The 17,002-nt window shown below is 38.0% G+C and overlaps 2 protein-coding genes across 3 annotated transcripts; both read left to right on the top strand.

The window, feature by feature from the left end:
• The first annotated feature begins 2,381 nt into the window (after nt 1–2,381).
• On the top strand, nt 2,382–9,795 carry LOC104109521 (protein sym-1). 2 transcript variants are annotated; one of them, XM_009618846.4, is made up of 8 exons: nt 2,382–2,767; nt 5,403–5,558; nt 5,687–5,819; nt 5,908–5,947; nt 6,786–6,905; nt 6,981–8,571; nt 8,832–8,908; nt 8,975–9,795. In XM_009618846.4, the coding sequence occupies exons 1-5, from the start codon at nt 2,474–2,476 to the stop codon at nt 6,871–6,873; spliced, it is 711 nt and encodes a 236-aa protein (XP_009617141.1). In that variant the 5' UTR covers nt 2,382–2,473; the 3' UTR covers nt 6,874–6,905; nt 6,981–8,571; nt 8,832–8,908; nt 8,975–9,795. The 2 variants fall into 2 exon arrangements, with proteins under 2 accessions (XP_009617141.1, XP_033515421.1); XM_033659530.2 differs by lacking the exons at nt 2,382–2,767; nt 5,403–5,558; nt 5,687–5,819; nt 5,908–5,947; nt 6,786–6,905 and having other exon boundaries at nt 8,419–8,571.
• A 2,772-nt stretch (nt 9,796–12,567) lies between these two features.
• On the top strand, nt 12,568–16,948 carry LOC104091672 (ATP-dependent zinc metalloprotease FTSH 2, chloroplastic). Its single transcript, XM_009597064.4, has 5 exons — nt 12,568–12,694; nt 13,949–15,187; nt 15,261–15,574; nt 15,724–15,964; nt 16,398–16,948. The coding sequence occupies exons 2-5, from the start codon at nt 14,003–14,005 to the stop codon at nt 16,737–16,739; spliced, it is 2,082 nt and encodes a 693-aa protein (XP_009595359.1). The 5' UTR covers nt 12,568–12,694; nt 13,949–14,002; the 3' UTR covers nt 16,740–16,948.
• The last annotated feature ends 54 nt before the right edge of the window (nt 16,949–17,002 follow it).

Genomic DNA, 17,002 nt, shown 5'->3' with positions numbered 1-17,002 from the left:
CTATTATTTTTGGGGATCATCCAGTTTCAGGGAAAACTCTACCGAAAATTTTGAAAATTCGAAGAGTTGGACAAATCTTGAGTTCCTTGGTTCTAAATTAATTATAGAGGGATCCTAATGAGTTAATTAACCTTAGTATCTCATGTACATACTCAAATTCTCCCTAAAATGTGGATAGGCTCCTCCATCCAACTTATGGACGACGAGCGTCATATTACGTTTGTGATTCCATTTATGGTTTCCTTCATAATTTCTTGAGTCCATATGATGTTGCCACATGTGTAATGCCTCATACATGCTTACATTGATTGTGCTGGGGATATAGCCTATAACACTAGCGAGGCCTACTGATTATATGATGGGGGAGATAGCCCATAACACCAACGAGGCCTATTGATTATAGGCTGGGGGAGATAGCCCACAACACCAGTCGGCCTATTGATTATATATTTACATGCTAGGGGGATATAACCCATAACACCAGTCAAGCATGTTATATACGCGTATATAGCTACAGTTTGCATTGCATGACTATACTTTAGGCTAGCTCAATTTTACAGTTACCTGATTGAGGGGATATAGCTCATAACACCAGTCGGGTACCAGTTCAGATAATTGTTCAGTTTCAGTACAACTTCAGCTTAAACTTCGATTTAATTCCATATCAGTTGCTAGTCCAGACTCTTATTTAGCTTTCAACTTATATTGAGATTTACATCTTATAGTCATACTTTAGTATGCTTTACATAGCTTTCCACCTTGCATACTTTATACATATCGTACTCACGTCCCTTCCGGGGTGCTGCATTTCATGCCACGCAAGTACAAATAGATCAGCGTTTGAACCACATCAGTAGGCCATCCACCAGCTGTTGGAGTCACTCCACTTACTCTCGGAGTTACTTATCTTTTGGTATGTGTACAGTCAGCTAGTTTGGGTATGACAAGCCCATTTTCCGTCCAATACTTTTTCAGTTCAGCGCTCCTAGAGGCCTGTAGATATGCATAAGTGCAGTTAGTAGGTTTTTATATGTCAGCATGTGTTAGCCTTGTCAGCTTTCCAAATTGTACAGTTCTTATTAGTCATGCTTATGCTCGTTCAATTTATCCGTTTATATTCATGATTAGTAGATTATCAGTAAATTTAGTGATGATTGACACTTAGTATCGGTTATCCGTCGCGAACCTATGCTAGGTCGTGACAGTGCTTTAGCTACTATTTTCTGGAGTACCTGTAGTCTTTGAGTAACTAGATTAGTACACATGTTGGCACTTGGCAAAGGTTCATCCCATTGTTTAATATGTAAAAATTGTTATGCGTCATAGTTAATACTCCCTCCGTTTCAATTTATGTGAACACATTTGATTGGGCACGAAGTTTAAGAAAATATAGAAGACTTTTGAATTTGTGGTGTAAAATGAGGCATATATATTTTATGTGACTATAAATTATTGCATAAAGGTAAATTATTTCCAAATAAGGAAAGTGGTCATTTTTTTTGTACGGACTAAAAAGGAAATATGTTCAAATAAATTGAAACGGAGGGAGTATGTTTCTTTAATTTATTTTTTTTAATATTCTTAATATATTTACTTTATAAATAGTCTCCTACTTATATCCAATAAATTATGGCGTGATTTCTTTAACTTTTCTAACTCAAACATAACTTTTTGATGATATTTATGTACTAATATTTTAAAAGTTTTATATTCATTAATATTGGAGTGCACTCGCAACGTGCGTGCTCAAAAACTAATATATATATATATATATATATATATATATATATATAATTGTACATATTTATCGATTATTTTTAATTTAAATGGTTGAATTGAGGACTATTTAAGCAAATTTTTCTAATTAAAAAAAAAGCAACAATCTTTGTCAAGCCATTTAGCCAACCACAAATTAGTGTTAAAATAGCAAGGCCGGCAAGTTTTTGATCAATAATTGAAAATAGTCAGCGTTTGCAAAGTCATTAAAAAATAGCCCTTATTTTATGCGGAGATAAAATTTGAACAAAAACATCCTTAGCAAGCATGTAAAAATCTAGCATAATATGCTGAATTATGAAAAATATGCATACAAAACTCGTATTGAAGTTCAAATTTCAAAGAAACCTTGTATGCAAATTACAACATATTATGCTAGAGTTTAACTTGTAAAAATTTAAATTTTGAACTCTAACATATTATATTGGAATCTTTTCAGAAATTAATTTAGGGTATTTTTGTCCACATTTTATTATCGCTTAAAAAAATGACTAAAATTTAATTAAATTTGAAAATGACTAATTTTCAATTAGTCGGTGATACATTTTAAATTAGGTTAATTTTGAATTTCTTCCCAAATTAGTTACCAAATGTGCTTTTTACGCACTTCATTTGTCAAGAAGTTTGGCGAAACATACTGTAATTCCTCTCTCTATACGGCGCCACTATTTCTCCGAGAGAAGGAAAAAAAACAGGAATGGGGTCATTGAGTGGTGGAAATGGGAGTCTATGGGGAATGGGATTTTTTCATTCTCAAGAATGGAACTTTGAACGAAGGAGAAGAAGAAGCAGTGGTGAAAAAGAAGGTAAAAGCAGTAGTAATGCATCAAAATCCTCACGTGCCGATGTAAATGGTGGAAGCGGTTATCGTTTCCCTTTGAAGCAAGCCATGACTGCTAGCTCTCTTGCCCTTACTGGTGACACCTTAGCTCAGCTCCGTGACCGCTGGCTCAAGAACAAAGACACCCTTCCTAATCCACCTCATCCTAAGGTCAATTTTCTATTCCTTTTTTGGGTAAATTAAGGTCATTTTTCTAGTATAACAAAAAATCATTGACTTTTAAGTTGTGGATTTGAAAATTTGGTCTAGTTTCTTGAGAAACCACTTGAGTTTCTTGTACCCATTTTTTGGTAATGGGTGCTGGGAATTTTGGCTGTTTTATGAAGGTAATTTTGGGAGTTGTGGTATTGTGAATTGTCTCTTTTGTCAGTTTATAACTTTGGTAAATTTGATTGCTTATGATTTTTATGTTACAGGGATAGTTTTTAGAAACTCAGGTGTGCTCATATTAGTGAAGTTCTGACTGCTGATATAACAACGTTTCACCTATTCTGCTTGTAATTTCACAATATCAGCTTGACATTGTTTTATGTTTAATAAAACCTTACTCTGCCTGTACTATATACGTGTCGCTTCTGTTTTCCCCTTTGTCAGTAACAACACTTACATTTGGAATTAGGTTGTAGCATTGATTCTCTATAGCAGGACAACGGGCTGGAGAAAAATGTATTTTGATTGGCTTTTGGCTTCTTAAGCACAACATGTGCATAGTTCCATCATTATTGACCTGTCAGGTCTATTAACCTCTCCGCACAGAGGTACACGATATCATGTGCTTCTGTAAAGTGAAAGGAAAAGCCAAGCACAAATAAAATCTTGATTTCTTGCTTATATTTTTCCTATTGACTCTACAGAAGACAATTGGGGAAAAGGGAAGGGTTTACTTTCTATTCAGCTTCTTCTTCTTTTTTCTCTCTAAGGGCATCCGGGTACAACAGTGTTTTGGATAGCGTGTGGCGACAAATAGCAACGAGGGCCCGCTTCACTGAGGCGAGAGGCGCGCAGCGAAGCGCTCGCCTTTTTGATGTGAAGCGACAATTTATACAAAAACATAAAATATTATATATATATAAAACTAAAAACTCAATAATATATATATAAAACTAAAAACTCAATAACAATAATATATTAATAAATATATCAATTCAAAACTCAATAGATAGTCATAGTAGATTCATAAACTAAAGTTTATAAGAAAGAACAAAGAAAAAAGAAGACAACAATGGTCGAAGTCGAACTGACGAAGAAAAAAAGAAGACAACAATGGTCACTGTCGCTGAAATAGAAGAAGAAGAAAGTAGAAGAAGAAAGGAGAAGAAGAAGAAAAGAAAAGAAAGAAACATACCTGGGTTAGTGGGTTACTGTCGCTGATGGCTGAAGATGAATCCCAAGCCTAATTTTTCTGTTGCTGAGAGAAAGGTTGTTGAAGGAGAAGAAGTGAAAAACCCAAGCCCTAATGTTTTAAGTCGCTGGTCTTTGCGCCTTTTTCTTTCTTTTTTTTCAAATAGCGACGCCACAGCTCGCCTCTCACTACACAACGCCTCTCGTTACACAGGCAGAGGCGCTCGCCTTTTACAATCGCGACGCAACAGAGCCAAAATAGCGTAGGCTGCTCGCTTCGCCTCGCCTCGCCTCACGCTATTAGCGCTGAGGCGAGCGCTATTTATAACACTGGGGTACACAAGGTATCCCGCGTTCACGGAGTGTTCAGGGAAGGGCCTCACTCCAAGGAGTGTGATGTAGACAACCTACTCTAATGCAAGCATTAGTGGTTGCTTCCACGGCTTGAAACCGTGACCTATATGCGGGCTAGAGTTTGTATATCCTTTTTCATATTAGATTAGCTTATTCCCCTTGGGGTTTTGAATAAGGAAATACTCACCTGTAGTCCTACCAGATAAGAGGCAAATGGAGAAATCTCCCTGTGCGTGGTGCATATTGCAACTCATCTACAGCTTAGGAAAAGAGCAGGAGTGGAGTTAGAATCCGACATACGGGTTCGGTCGAACCGAGTAGCTTTAGTCCAAACTCTGTATTTGTATTTAAAAATCCACTAAACATGTACAAAAATTCAATTCAGAACCCAGTTAGGAACATAAAATGTCGCTCTCCTAGAATTTAAAAGCTAAAAAGTTTAAATCCTAGCTCCAACTCTGGAAAATAGGTCAAATTCCATCCACCTCTGCACCCTTCAACTTCACAACAGACACTTCCTTGCTTGATCAACGTACCATATGCCAGCTCCATTTGCATATTGGCAACTTTAAATTTATTCTCACTTTGACTCTCTGGAGGGTTGCTTTTTCTGCTTAAATGTTTTGCTTTATCAACTTAATGTTTTCTCTAATAATTTATTAATTTACGTGTTGAATGTTGTCTTTCTCTTGTGAATAAAATATCCAATTACTTGATAATATTTGCCGTCTTTCTGTTGATATTTGTTGGCCAATCAACCCCTTAGGGAGATTTCATATTATTAACGAACTATTCAATAGCGGCATCATTCTTTTTTCTATTCCCGAATATAATATGCAGCTTTAGGAGTTCAATAAAATTGATTAATACATTTTAGAGCCAGTAGCTTTTCAATACATTTGCCAACACATCTTAATGACTAAAGATTTTGCATGTCTTATGAGTTAGCACCAAAACAAAAAATTGCATGTCTTGTGCACTCTCATACAATGGCTTCCCTTTGGTTATCTGATTCACTGAATTAAGGAGGTAAATTTGGGGGTATTCACACACTAATCTGAATTTTGTATTTAACCAAATCCCGTTTTAGGATATGATTGGTGCTCTCCTATCTGAGCATGACTGGCTTCGATCCATCCGGATGGCTTCATATGGATTTTTGTTATATGGTCCTGGTACTTACGCATGGTACTCGTATCTCGACAGATGTATGCCCAAGCAAACAGTGGAGAATATATTAATGAAGGTAGTTAGGCTTCTGAGCAGATTTTTTTTAATGATGAGGTTAACTTGCCAATTAAAAAAGAATTCTTTATAAGTAATGAGTTTGACCTGGCTCCATCTGACCAGTACCTTTAATACTCTTTGTTTCAGGTTGTATTAAACCAAATTGTACTAGGTCCTGCTGTAATTGCTGTTATCTTTGCATGGAATAATTTATGGCTGGGGAAACTTTCAGATCTTCCGAACAAATATCAGAAAGACGCCCTTCCAACTCTACTTTTTGGTAAGCATTTCCATATTACATTCCTTTGCTGGTTGCTTTAATTCCTTCTTCCCAACAAAGCTTGATTTCGTTCTTCATTCTCTTGCAGGATTTAGGTTCTGGATCCCTGTCAGTGTATTGAACTTTTGGTATGTCTTTTACTACCCTCCTTAGCACCTTCCTAAAAGATGGACAATATAAATAAAAAAAAAAATCCTGATCTCTGTTAGCCTAGCTGTAATCGGAGCTTTTCTCATTCTCGTAAAAACGTTTTTCTGGGGTCCTGGTTTTGTTTTAGTTATATGATTTGCTTGTGATATGTTGTCTATTGCCCTTGCATACAATGCTTTATACTTCAATTAGTACCAACGCCAGAAGTCATATCTGAAATATTCCATTTCTGGAACTATTTTTTTAGTTTTCATCTTCTCTTTGCAATCAACGTTTGGTCAGCGAAACAGTCCATATTTTGGTAGTATTAACGTATTTTGAGCTATGATTTATGCACCTGCAGTCGATTTTAGTGGCTAAAAGCTTGTTTTCTGAGCATTTACATTGTTTGCATTACGTTAAGGACCTGTTACTGCTCCTTAGCATCATTAATACGTCTGAGCATGCATGTAAGATTTTTAATCTCCACAAAGAATTTTTCTTCTAGTGCAGGCTTGTAGCCCTATGGCATGATCTCATAGAACACTTATTTTGTCATCATTCTGAAAGGATAATCATTTCTGGTTTAGTGTTACAAATTGTATTGATCTTTGTCATCAGACAAACTTTTAGCAAAAGGCATATGCAATCACACGTTCCTCTCTTTTCATCTATTTGCCTCTGAAACCTGCTATTGTTAATTTCCGTTCGTTCAGGTTGAATTATGTGGTTATACTAGTAATTTACCTGCTCTTAGCATGAATTTGTGGTTAGACTAGTAACTGAATAGCCTTTAGTATAATGAAATATGACAACTTCTGTGTTGGAAAATCATAGGGTGATTCCTCTTCAAGCTCGTGTTGCTTTCATGTCGATGGCTTCTATATTCTGGAATTTTTGGTTGTCAGCAACTATGAGCAAGTAACTGTCATCGAAGTGATTGACAGGGGAAAGCAGGTTAGTGCTAGCCTAGCCCATATTTGAGATTGATACATGTCATGTCTTAGACTAATTTTAATTTGGTAATTTTAGGATGCGCAATTGATATAACAGTCTGTCTGTCAAGACAAAAATGGTGTCTGGAGGCACTAGTTGAAACCTTTCTGATTTTCCAAAGGTGATTTGCACTAGCGTTCCACAGTGTCTCAGCTGGCACCTCGTTACACATGAAATGTTAGAGAATTTGTTTCGCCATTGCTATAAGTTCTCCAGGAGTGGAGCTTTCTTCGGTTTATGACTCCAGTACTATCATGGAAGGCATTTGATTGGCTATTTTGACCAAATTATTTCATTAATTTTCTTTCTTTCTTTGGTTCTTGGCCTTCTTTTCCCCGTTAGGTATTGGCTCGAGCCAGATGACATATATGCAAAAGGAAGTTTTTGTAGTATACAATTTGAAAGCAAGTGCTGCTGCACTTCCATATAGGAAGTCATCATGTCAAATTTCTCTATGATTGACAGCTTGAGGATTGAGGAACTCCCTGTTAGAATGCCAACTATCTTAAGTGGAAAGTGTTTATAAACTTCGCTTTCTGAAATGTGCAATGTTACAACAACAACAACCCAGTATAATCCCACAAGTGGGGTCTGGGGAGGGTAGTGTGTACCCAGATTTCTACCTTGTGGGGTAGAGAGGCTGTTTCCTATAGAATCTCGGCACAAGAAATGTGCAATGTTGGTTGAGGATTATATAACATGGAGTGTGCAACATCTCTGCTCATGGAGAGTGTTATCATTTCTTTGATATGCATAATCTCAAGTCATACACCTGCACATTGTGCCAATTATCTCCGATTATGAATAGCATCATATCTATCAATTACGTTAAACTAGTTGAGCTCGGCTATATGAATCCTCTGTGACCATTTCACTCTGTAAATCAATATTAGGAGGATTCAGCACAATCTTATTATTCTTACGTTGGTCGTCCACCTACTCTAGCTTCTGTTTTTTCCAATTTGATTCCTTCACACTTACGGTTCGGCTTTGGACGTTCTGCAAATCTGATTAATCCAAGTCGGTAACATGATAAGATAGTGAAAGACAGGAATCCGGCCGTTGATTTTGCTGCTCTGGAAAGTCACTGACACTAAGTTAAATTATGAAGAGAATCTACATTCAGAACCAAAGGCACCAAAACCAACTACCCAACTAGCAGCCAAGAACTGGATTCTTTACTTCTCTAATACTTTAATTGGTCTTTTATTCCATGCACCACCCACCGTAGAGAAACACCTTTTGATTGGGAAAAAGCATCACATTTCACTTCATCGTACAGTATTATGGCAACTCGAAAGCTATAATGGATCAATTATTATGTGCCATTTATTTGCCCAAACTTAAAGCTTCCTAAGCTATAGTTTCTTATTCCTCTCCCCCTTTCCCCAAAAATACAAAACTAAAGAAGAAAAGAACACACGAAGAGGTTACAGGTACAGAGAATTAGTGATCAATAGGAAATAGTGGAATCATGAGCAGCAACAGACCTTATAATTTTACACCAAATGAGAATTGGAGTCCTGAACAGTGGCATGATTCTACTTCACATGAACCTGAGCACAGCAACTGGAACAGATGGCGAGTCATTTACCCTCGTCCTACACCTCCCCGAGATATCCCTCAGGTAAGTCTCTTCTTCTCCTATACATGACCAGAGGTAGAAGCCAGTATTTTAGACACTGAACATAGATATACATGTTATTTAACCACCAAAATTTCAACAAATATTAAAATCTTGTATACATGTTTTCGAAAGTACAATTTAGTGTTAACAACCTTAATGTTGAACCTATTAAGTTTAAATCATGAATCTGCTTTTGTATATATTTACACCAGATAGGGCTCATATACTTGATCTGATTTGAAGTGTTTTGTGTTTCATAGAATTATAGACATGTCGTTCATGATCCATGGTTGCCTGTAACAGAGAGACCAATACCAGTACCTCATGGTGCAACCAGGTAAACATTTTCTTCTATCCTTTTTTCAGATTAAAATCCAAGATTCATTTCAAGAACCACTTGCAGTTATCCATATCCAGGCCAACCACGACATAGACCACCTCATCCTCCTGTTCGAGTGCTAGTCCACGACGATGACATACCAAGACATGCACCAGATCCTAGGCCAAGCCAACCTCCATTTGAATCTCCCCCTCCTTGGTTTCTACAGAACCAGCCACAAAACCGGGACGAATCCAAATTAAGCCCAGATGAGCAAAAGTCTGCATTGAATAAGCTCAAGAAAGAAATCTACAATCCTGTACAAACAAAAGTTGCAAGACAAGTAAGCCTTTATTTTAGAGGTTTGAACAATAACATGAATAATAGTACTGCCAATGAATTGAAAAAGGACAACGACGAAGATGGTAAAAGATGTGCCATTTGCTTGGAAGATTTTGTGCCTAAAGAAATGGTGACAGTAACTCCATGCAGCCACATGTTCCATGAAGATTGTATTGTTCCATGGGTGACGAGCCATGGCTCGTGTCCTGTTTGTCGCTTTGCAATTTGCGAACGGATGAAAGAAAGCACAGACTCATCGGTCAGGACTATTGCAAACACAATGCCACATGATCTAATGGCGGAAAGGGGCCTGATTTCCATAATGAGAGCATTTGATGAAGCTTTTGAATTGGATCACATTAGATCCATTCTCTTCCCAAGATTAACCAGAGGCTAGATCGGCTTGCTTAGTTTTTTAGGCTAATGTTACTTGCCTTGCGTTTATTCACTTTCTGTTGTTAGCAGATAGTACTAGTATCTGAACACACAAAGAGATGTATAATGTATTTGTTCCTTCTTACAAATGAATTATCTTGCTTGAATAAAAATTGGCTCTTTCATAATTGATGTGTGTACGCTTTTTCTAACGCCTAGTAAGAGATGCCAAGTTGTTTTGCAAAAAATGATTGTTTGTTGTCAACTATAATGAAATTGCAGTCACCTTTTAGTTGCTTATATGTGATCGGGAAAGGTGGTAAGTTGTCCATCAAAGTAACAATTCTTAATTTAGCTTTTTTCACTTTTAGCCCGCGACAAAAACTATTTATATTCGTTAGCCTGAAAAAATGTACAAAATTTCCGAGAGATTGTTCGCCTGCATGGTGTCCCAGTTTCCATCATTTCAGATAGGGGTACTCAGTTCACATTGCGGTTTTGGAGGGCCGTGCAGCGAGAGTTGGGTACTCAGGTTGAGTTAAGCACAGCTTTTCACCCTCAGACGGACAGGCAGTCCGAGCGCACTATTCAGATATTGGAGGACATGTTGCGTGCTTGTGTCATTGATTTTGGGGGTCCATGGGACCAGTTTCTGCCACTCGCGGAGTTTGCATATAACAACAGTTATCAGTCGAGTATTCAGATGGCTCCGTACGAGGCTTTGTATGGGGGGAGGTGTAGATCTCCGGTTGGATGGTTTGAGCCTGGTGAGGCTAGGCTCTTAGGTACAGACTTGATCCAGGACGCATTAGATAAGGTTAAATTGATTCAGGAGCGGCTTCGCACGGCGCAGTCTAGGCAGAAGAGCTACGCGGATAGGAAGGTCTGTGATGTGTCTTTTATGGTTGGGGAGAAGGTTTTGCTGAAGGTATCACCCATGAAGGGTGTTGGGAGGTTTGGGAAGAGGGGCAAGTTGAGCCCCCGGTTCATTGGGCCTTTTGAGGTGCTTCAGCAGATAGGAAAGGTGGCTTATAAGCTTGCCTTGCCACCCAACTTAATCGGGGGGTTGACTTTTTGATATCGGGGTTGGAATCCGATTCTGAAAATTGAAATACCTCTGTTATGTCATTTAGGACTTGTGTGCAAAATTTGAGGTCAATTGGACGTGATTTGATAGGTTCCGGAGTTATTTGTAGAAATTAGAAATTTTAAAGTTCATTAGGCTTGAATTGGGGTGTAATTCATGGTTTTAGCGTTGTTTGAGGTGATTTGAGGATTCCTCTAAGTTCGTATGATGTTTTAGGACTTGTTGGTATATTTGGTTGAGGTCCCGAGGGCCTCGTGTGAGTTTCGGATGGTTAACGAATCAAATATTGAACTAGAACAGCTGCTGCAATTTCCTTCTGTTGGAAATTGCTTCTGCCCAGAAATCGAGCCCAGATGTGAGCCCAGATCGATCTCAGGGTCGAGGGACACGATCGAAGCCCAGATCGATCTCAGGGTCGAGGGACACGATAGAAGCCCAGATCGAGCTCAGGGTCGAGGGACACGATCGAAGCCCAAATCGAGCCTAGAGTCGAGGGTCACGATCGAAGCCATGATCGAGCCCAGAGTCGAGAGCCACGATCGAAGCCATGATCGAGCCTAGAGTCGAGGGCCACGATCGAAGGCATAATCTAGGGCCAAGATCGAAGGCAGGACCGAGGACCAGAATCGAGGACCTCGATCGAAGGCCAAGATCGAGGCAGAACCGAGGATGTCTGGGCAGAATTATAAAAACAGGGACTTCGTCCCATTTGCCATTTTTGACAAATTGGAGCTTGAAGAGAGGCGATTTTTGATATATTTTCAAGGAAAACTTGAGGTAAATCCCTTGTGATCATTTCTACTCCATAATACTGAATTATCATCGAATAATCCGACTAGATTACATGATTTTGAGGTGTAAATCGGAGATTGGAACTTAGAAATTTGGAAATAAGATTTGTAGATTTGAGGGTCGAGTTGAGGTCGGATTTTGGTAAAATTGGTATGGGTAGACTCGTGGTTGAATGGGCTTTCGGATTTTGTAATATATATATATATAAAGATATATTTTTTGACTATTATTTGAAAGCAGCTATATAATGCCATTTTGCCATCTTAATTCTTGTCAATGATTGATTACAAATTAAATGTTTTGCATATAGACTAAACTTGTTCTGTTAAATCATAATTAAATATACTAGTAAACTCATACTACTTATAATTTTCATCCTACTCTTGACTAAACTTTTCTGGTAAGAATAATATTTCACTCCAACATTTAGTTAAAAAGGTGTGGATGTTGAGGATAAAGGTGAAGAGTTATGATATGTCGCCTGACGTTGTCCCTATCTGTAACAGTAGCTTTAGTATATCAGTTAATATTATTTATGTATTTCCGTGTTCCTTGACTTCTGTGTTTACTTGTCGTTGCTTTCGTTCCGGCATTCTGATTATAATACTCAGTTTTAGCTTTGTATCTTTATATTTTTGCATCGGTTTTCTAATTGGTGTGTTTGTTGTTGCCCTTCTTTTATTTTTCCTAAGTCGAGGGTCTTCTGTAAACAATGTCTCTGCCTTCTTGAATGTGAGAGTAATGTTTGCGTACATTCTATCTCCTCAGACCCCACTTGTGAGATTACACTGGATTAATTATTATTGTTGTCGTACATAGTTACAAAAGTTTTTATTCCACCAAAGGTCTTTTCCGCACCTAAGTTTGAAAAATAAAGAATTTTTTTAATTGAATATACGGCCACAAAATTTGTGCGGACTGCGGAGTACCATGTTTATGATGCCCAAGCAAGAAATTGAGAAGCCAATTGACTAAAGAGTGGCCACTCAGATAGGAGGCCATAATATAAAATCTCTCAAAAATAGCCAAAAATATTCTCGTAGAAGAAAATCAAACAGCATTTTGTGAAAGAATTGTCGACTGAATTATCCATTGAGGAAAAAGCCACGTACCCCATTCCTAAACCACATCCACTCCCTCTAAATTACCCCTCTTTGTTCTTCCCATCTTCCCTCCACTCCAATATCTTTCCTCTTTCAGCTTGTCAGGTACTTTCTCTTCCTTCTGTTACTCTGCTTCCTTACTTAGCTCCTAACTTTAAATCTGTATTGTTATCTGATCGAAATCTGTTTGTTATAATGCCTCAGTGAATTTACTGCTCCTTCACCTGTATTTTTTTTTTTTTTTTTTTGCGCGCACACCCACCCACCCACCCACCAACCAAGGTATGAAGATAGTTTCTTGATGTTATGGCCTATTTATTCGCAATAGAAGTGGAGCTATGGATATTTCAAAAGCCTTAGTTTTTGACATGTGGAAAAGTTTTAACTTCAATTGGTTGGGTTTTTATTTGTTATTATTAATGGAATACACATAACTGGCTATGTTAAGGGGAGGATTTGAATTTCTTGAGCTAACAAAGCTCAATTTTTACTTGATACCCAGGTGCCAAGCTAAAAATTTTATAGAAAAATTCTTGAGATTGGAAATAATCAAAGGTTATGAAATGAGTAAATTTTACCTTCATATGAATTTCCTTCACTCTCTTTCAAATTGGCACAATTGAAATTCCAATTAGCATTCAGATTCATATGTCTCTTTTTAACAACCTATGAAAATGTTAAGATTTGAGAATTCTCTTGATTAAAGTATCCATTATAATGTTCAATTATGATTTATGGGGTTTCTGTTTGTTTTGTAACTTAAAAATTAATGGAGATCCATCTTTAAAGCTAACTTTCTAAAGTACTTAGATATAGTTACACTCTATTTACATGGTAAACCAATACAATACGGGTGTGTGCAAATATCCGATATGGATGTGTTATTTTCTTGCTAATTTTAGAGTATTTTAAAGAATACGCATGAATTACCCATATCCATGTCACATCCGGTTGATACGTGTTAAAGTAAATGAAAGATCTTTGTAATATAGGTTAAACTTCAAATATCAGATGCTAAGCATTTGCATGCAGTAAATACGCCTAAACTTTTGCTGCATAATTTTAACTGGCAATGTTCGTGCGACCCAGAAAGGAAACTAGGAGTTATCAATTGCCAAGAAATTGATATACTTAAAGATGGGTTGCGGAATTATCATCATTGAGACCAGTGGTATTTATCTTAAGTATGTATTAACTTGAGATATAAAATAGAAAAGGGAAAAAGTTGCTAGCCCAATGAATTCCCAATAATTTTAGAAGTTTTTTAAATGGGCATGATTACCAGTCCTATGCCTGATTGATTATTTCCTTGTAACTTGCGGAGTTGCAGTTATCAACTTTGTAGTTTCTTGTTTGCAGATCTATCAGTAGAAGTGATCTCTGCAGGTTATTGTTTCTTGTGAGTGTATCAATATGGCTACTTCATCAGTGTGCATAGCAGGAAATAGTTTGTCTACTCATAGAAGGCAGAAAGTTTTCAGGAAGGAGATTTATGGCAGGAAAATTTTATTTTCCTCAAATCTTCCATCGTCTAGTAAAACATCGAGAATAGCTGTAAAAGCATCCCTTCAGCAAAGGCCAGATGAAGGAAGAAGAGGCTTTCTCAAATTATTGCTTGGAAATGTTGGGCTTGGAGTACCTGCTTTGTTAGGTGATGGAAAAGCCTACGCTGATGAGCAAGGTGTTTCTAACTCAAGGATGTCGTATTCTAGATTTTTGGAGTATTTGGATAAGGATAGGGTGCAAAAAGTAGATTTGTTTGAAAACGGAACCATAGCTATTGTTGAGGCTATATCTCCAGAATTAGGAAACCGGGTTCAGAGGGTTCGGGTACAACTACCTGGGCTCAGCCAGGAACTCCTTCAGAAGTTGCGAGAAAAGAACATTGACTTTGCTGCTCACAATGCCCAAGAGGACTCGGGTTCTTTCCTATTCAACTTGATTGGGAATCTGGCATTCCCGCTTATTTTGATTGGTGGTCTTTTCCTTCTATCAAGGCGGTCTCCTGGAGGAATGGGAGGTCCTGGTGGGCCTGGTAACCCATTAGCATTTGGTCAATCAAAGGCTAAATTCCAAATGGAGCCAAACACTGGTGTAACATTTGATGATGTTGCTGGTGTAGATGAAGCAAAACAAGATTTTATGGAGGTCGTAGAATTTTTGAAGAAGCCCGAGAGGTTTACCGCAGTGGGGGCTCGTATTCCAAAAGGTGTTCTTCTTGTTGGTCCTCCTGGTACTGGGAAGACCCTGCTAGCAAAGGCAATTGCTGGTGAAGCGGGTGTTCCATTTTTCTCAATTTCAGGTTCAGAATTTGTTGAGATGTTTGTTGGTGTAGGAGCCTCTCGAGTCCGTGATCTTTTCAAGAAGGCCAAGGAAAATGCTCCCTGCATTGTATTTGTTGATGAAATTGATGCTGTTGGGCGGCAAAGAGGGACTGGAATTGGAGGAGGGAATGATGAAAGGGAACAGACCCTGAACCAACTATTGACAGAAATGGACGGTTTCGAAGGAAATACTGGTATAATAGTTGTTGCGGCAACCAATCGTGCAGATATTCTTGACTCTGCTTTGCTGAGACCAGGGCGATTTGATAGACAAGTAAGATTATGTCCTTGCTTCAGTTTTTGAACTGTGATTTTGGCAAGAAACTAATTTTTGATTTCTTGTGCAGGTAAGTGTGGATGTTCCAGATATCAAGGGAAGAACAGAGATCTTAAAGGTTCATGCAGGCAACAAGAAGTTCGATTCTGATGTTTCTCTTGAAGTTATAGCCATGAGGACACCCGGTTTTAGTGGTGCAGATCTTGCTAACCTCTTAAATGAAGCAGCCATTCTTGCTGGTCGACGTGGTAAGACAGCAATCGCGTCCAAAGAGATTGATGATTCAATTGATAGGATAGTGGCTGGAATGGAAGGAACAGTCATGACTGATGGCAAGAGCAAGAGTCTGGTGGCATACCACGAAGTTGGACATGCCATCTGTGGGTGAGTTGCTACACTATTAGCTAGTTACCCTTGGCTCCTGATTTACATCTGTTGTATAAGCATTATTGTAAGACAATATTATGAGCTATTTATTATTGTGTTGGCATTTCAATTCCCTCTAATGGCACTCTATGTTCCTTTCCATGCAGAACTCTCACTCCAGGGCATGATGCTGTTCAAAAGGTCACATTAATCCCACGTGGTCAGGCAAAAGGTTTGACCTGGTTCATTCCTGCAGATGATCCAACCTTAATATCCAAGCAGCAACTCTTTGCTAGAATTGTCGGAGGACTTGGGGGAAGAGCTGCAGAGGAAGTTATCTTTGGTGAACCTGAGGTGACCACTGGTGCTGCCGGCGATTTGCAGCAGATCACCGGTTTGGCAAAACAGGTATACCTTCAGTACCTTTCTTTTTGTGTTTAAGGATTCTAGAATGAAGTATATGTTGAGGTAATCTATAGATACTACAAATTTTATAGATTGATTGATTTAAATTAAGTGAACTTTAACCTCTTGTCTACGATTTGACTTGACACCAAGTTTAAAAAAAAGAAACAAAGATTTTTGGAACTTGTGGTCTTGAACATGCCATGAGATTTTTGTGGCTATCAAAGCATTCATAGGGTAAAGTGAGAAATCTAAAGTTAACTTGTTTCCAAACATAGAAACGTCACATTCTTTTTAGATGCTAACAAAAAAATTAGTGTCACATAACATGGAACGGAGGGAGTAGTTTTCATCTTTTTTTTCTTCTTAAACTTACCATTCTGAAAATTTCTTTCTAGATGACTTGGTTCTGGAAAATGACAAACTGTCCTTGCAGATGGTTGTCACTTTTGGGATGTCTGAACTTGGCCCATGGTCGCTCATGGATTCTTCAGCCCAAAGTGGTGATGTAATCATGAGAATGATGGCCAGGAATTCTATGTCTGAAAAGCTAGCTGAAGACATTGATGGTGCTGTAAAGAGGCTTTCAGACAGTGCATATGAGATTGCACTGACCCACATCCGCAACAACCGTGAAGCAATTGATAAGATTGTGGAAGTCCTCCTTGAAAAGGAGACAATGACTGGAGATGAATTCCGCGCTATTCTCTCAGAATTTGTTGAAATTCCTGCTGAAAACCGAGTTGCTCCTGTTGTACCTACCCCAGCAACTGTATAATAACATGAACATATGCTTCAATTTGTACAATATACTTATCCACCTGATTGATTCAAGGTATATACAATAGTTTGAGATAGGTTATCAAAAAAGTTAAAATATTTTATGCATGTGTGTTGTAAGCAGTTTTTGCATTTGAAATAGAACTAGTAGTTTCTTGATTGTAAATTTGTAATGCTTTTCTCCAAGATGTGGGATGAGTTGTTTCATTTCCCCTGCTTAAAGCATTTTTCAGGTCTCAAACTCCTCTGTCACAATCCACT

Source organism: Nicotiana tomentosiformis, chromosome 7 (genome assembly GCF_000390325.3).
Source record: "Nicotiana tomentosiformis chromosome 7, ASM39032v3, whole genome shotgun sequence".
NCBI lineage: Eukaryota > Viridiplantae > Streptophyta > Magnoliopsida > Solanales > Solanaceae > Nicotiana > Nicotiana tomentosiformis.
This window is presented reverse-complemented; position numbering and strand designations above follow the sequence as displayed.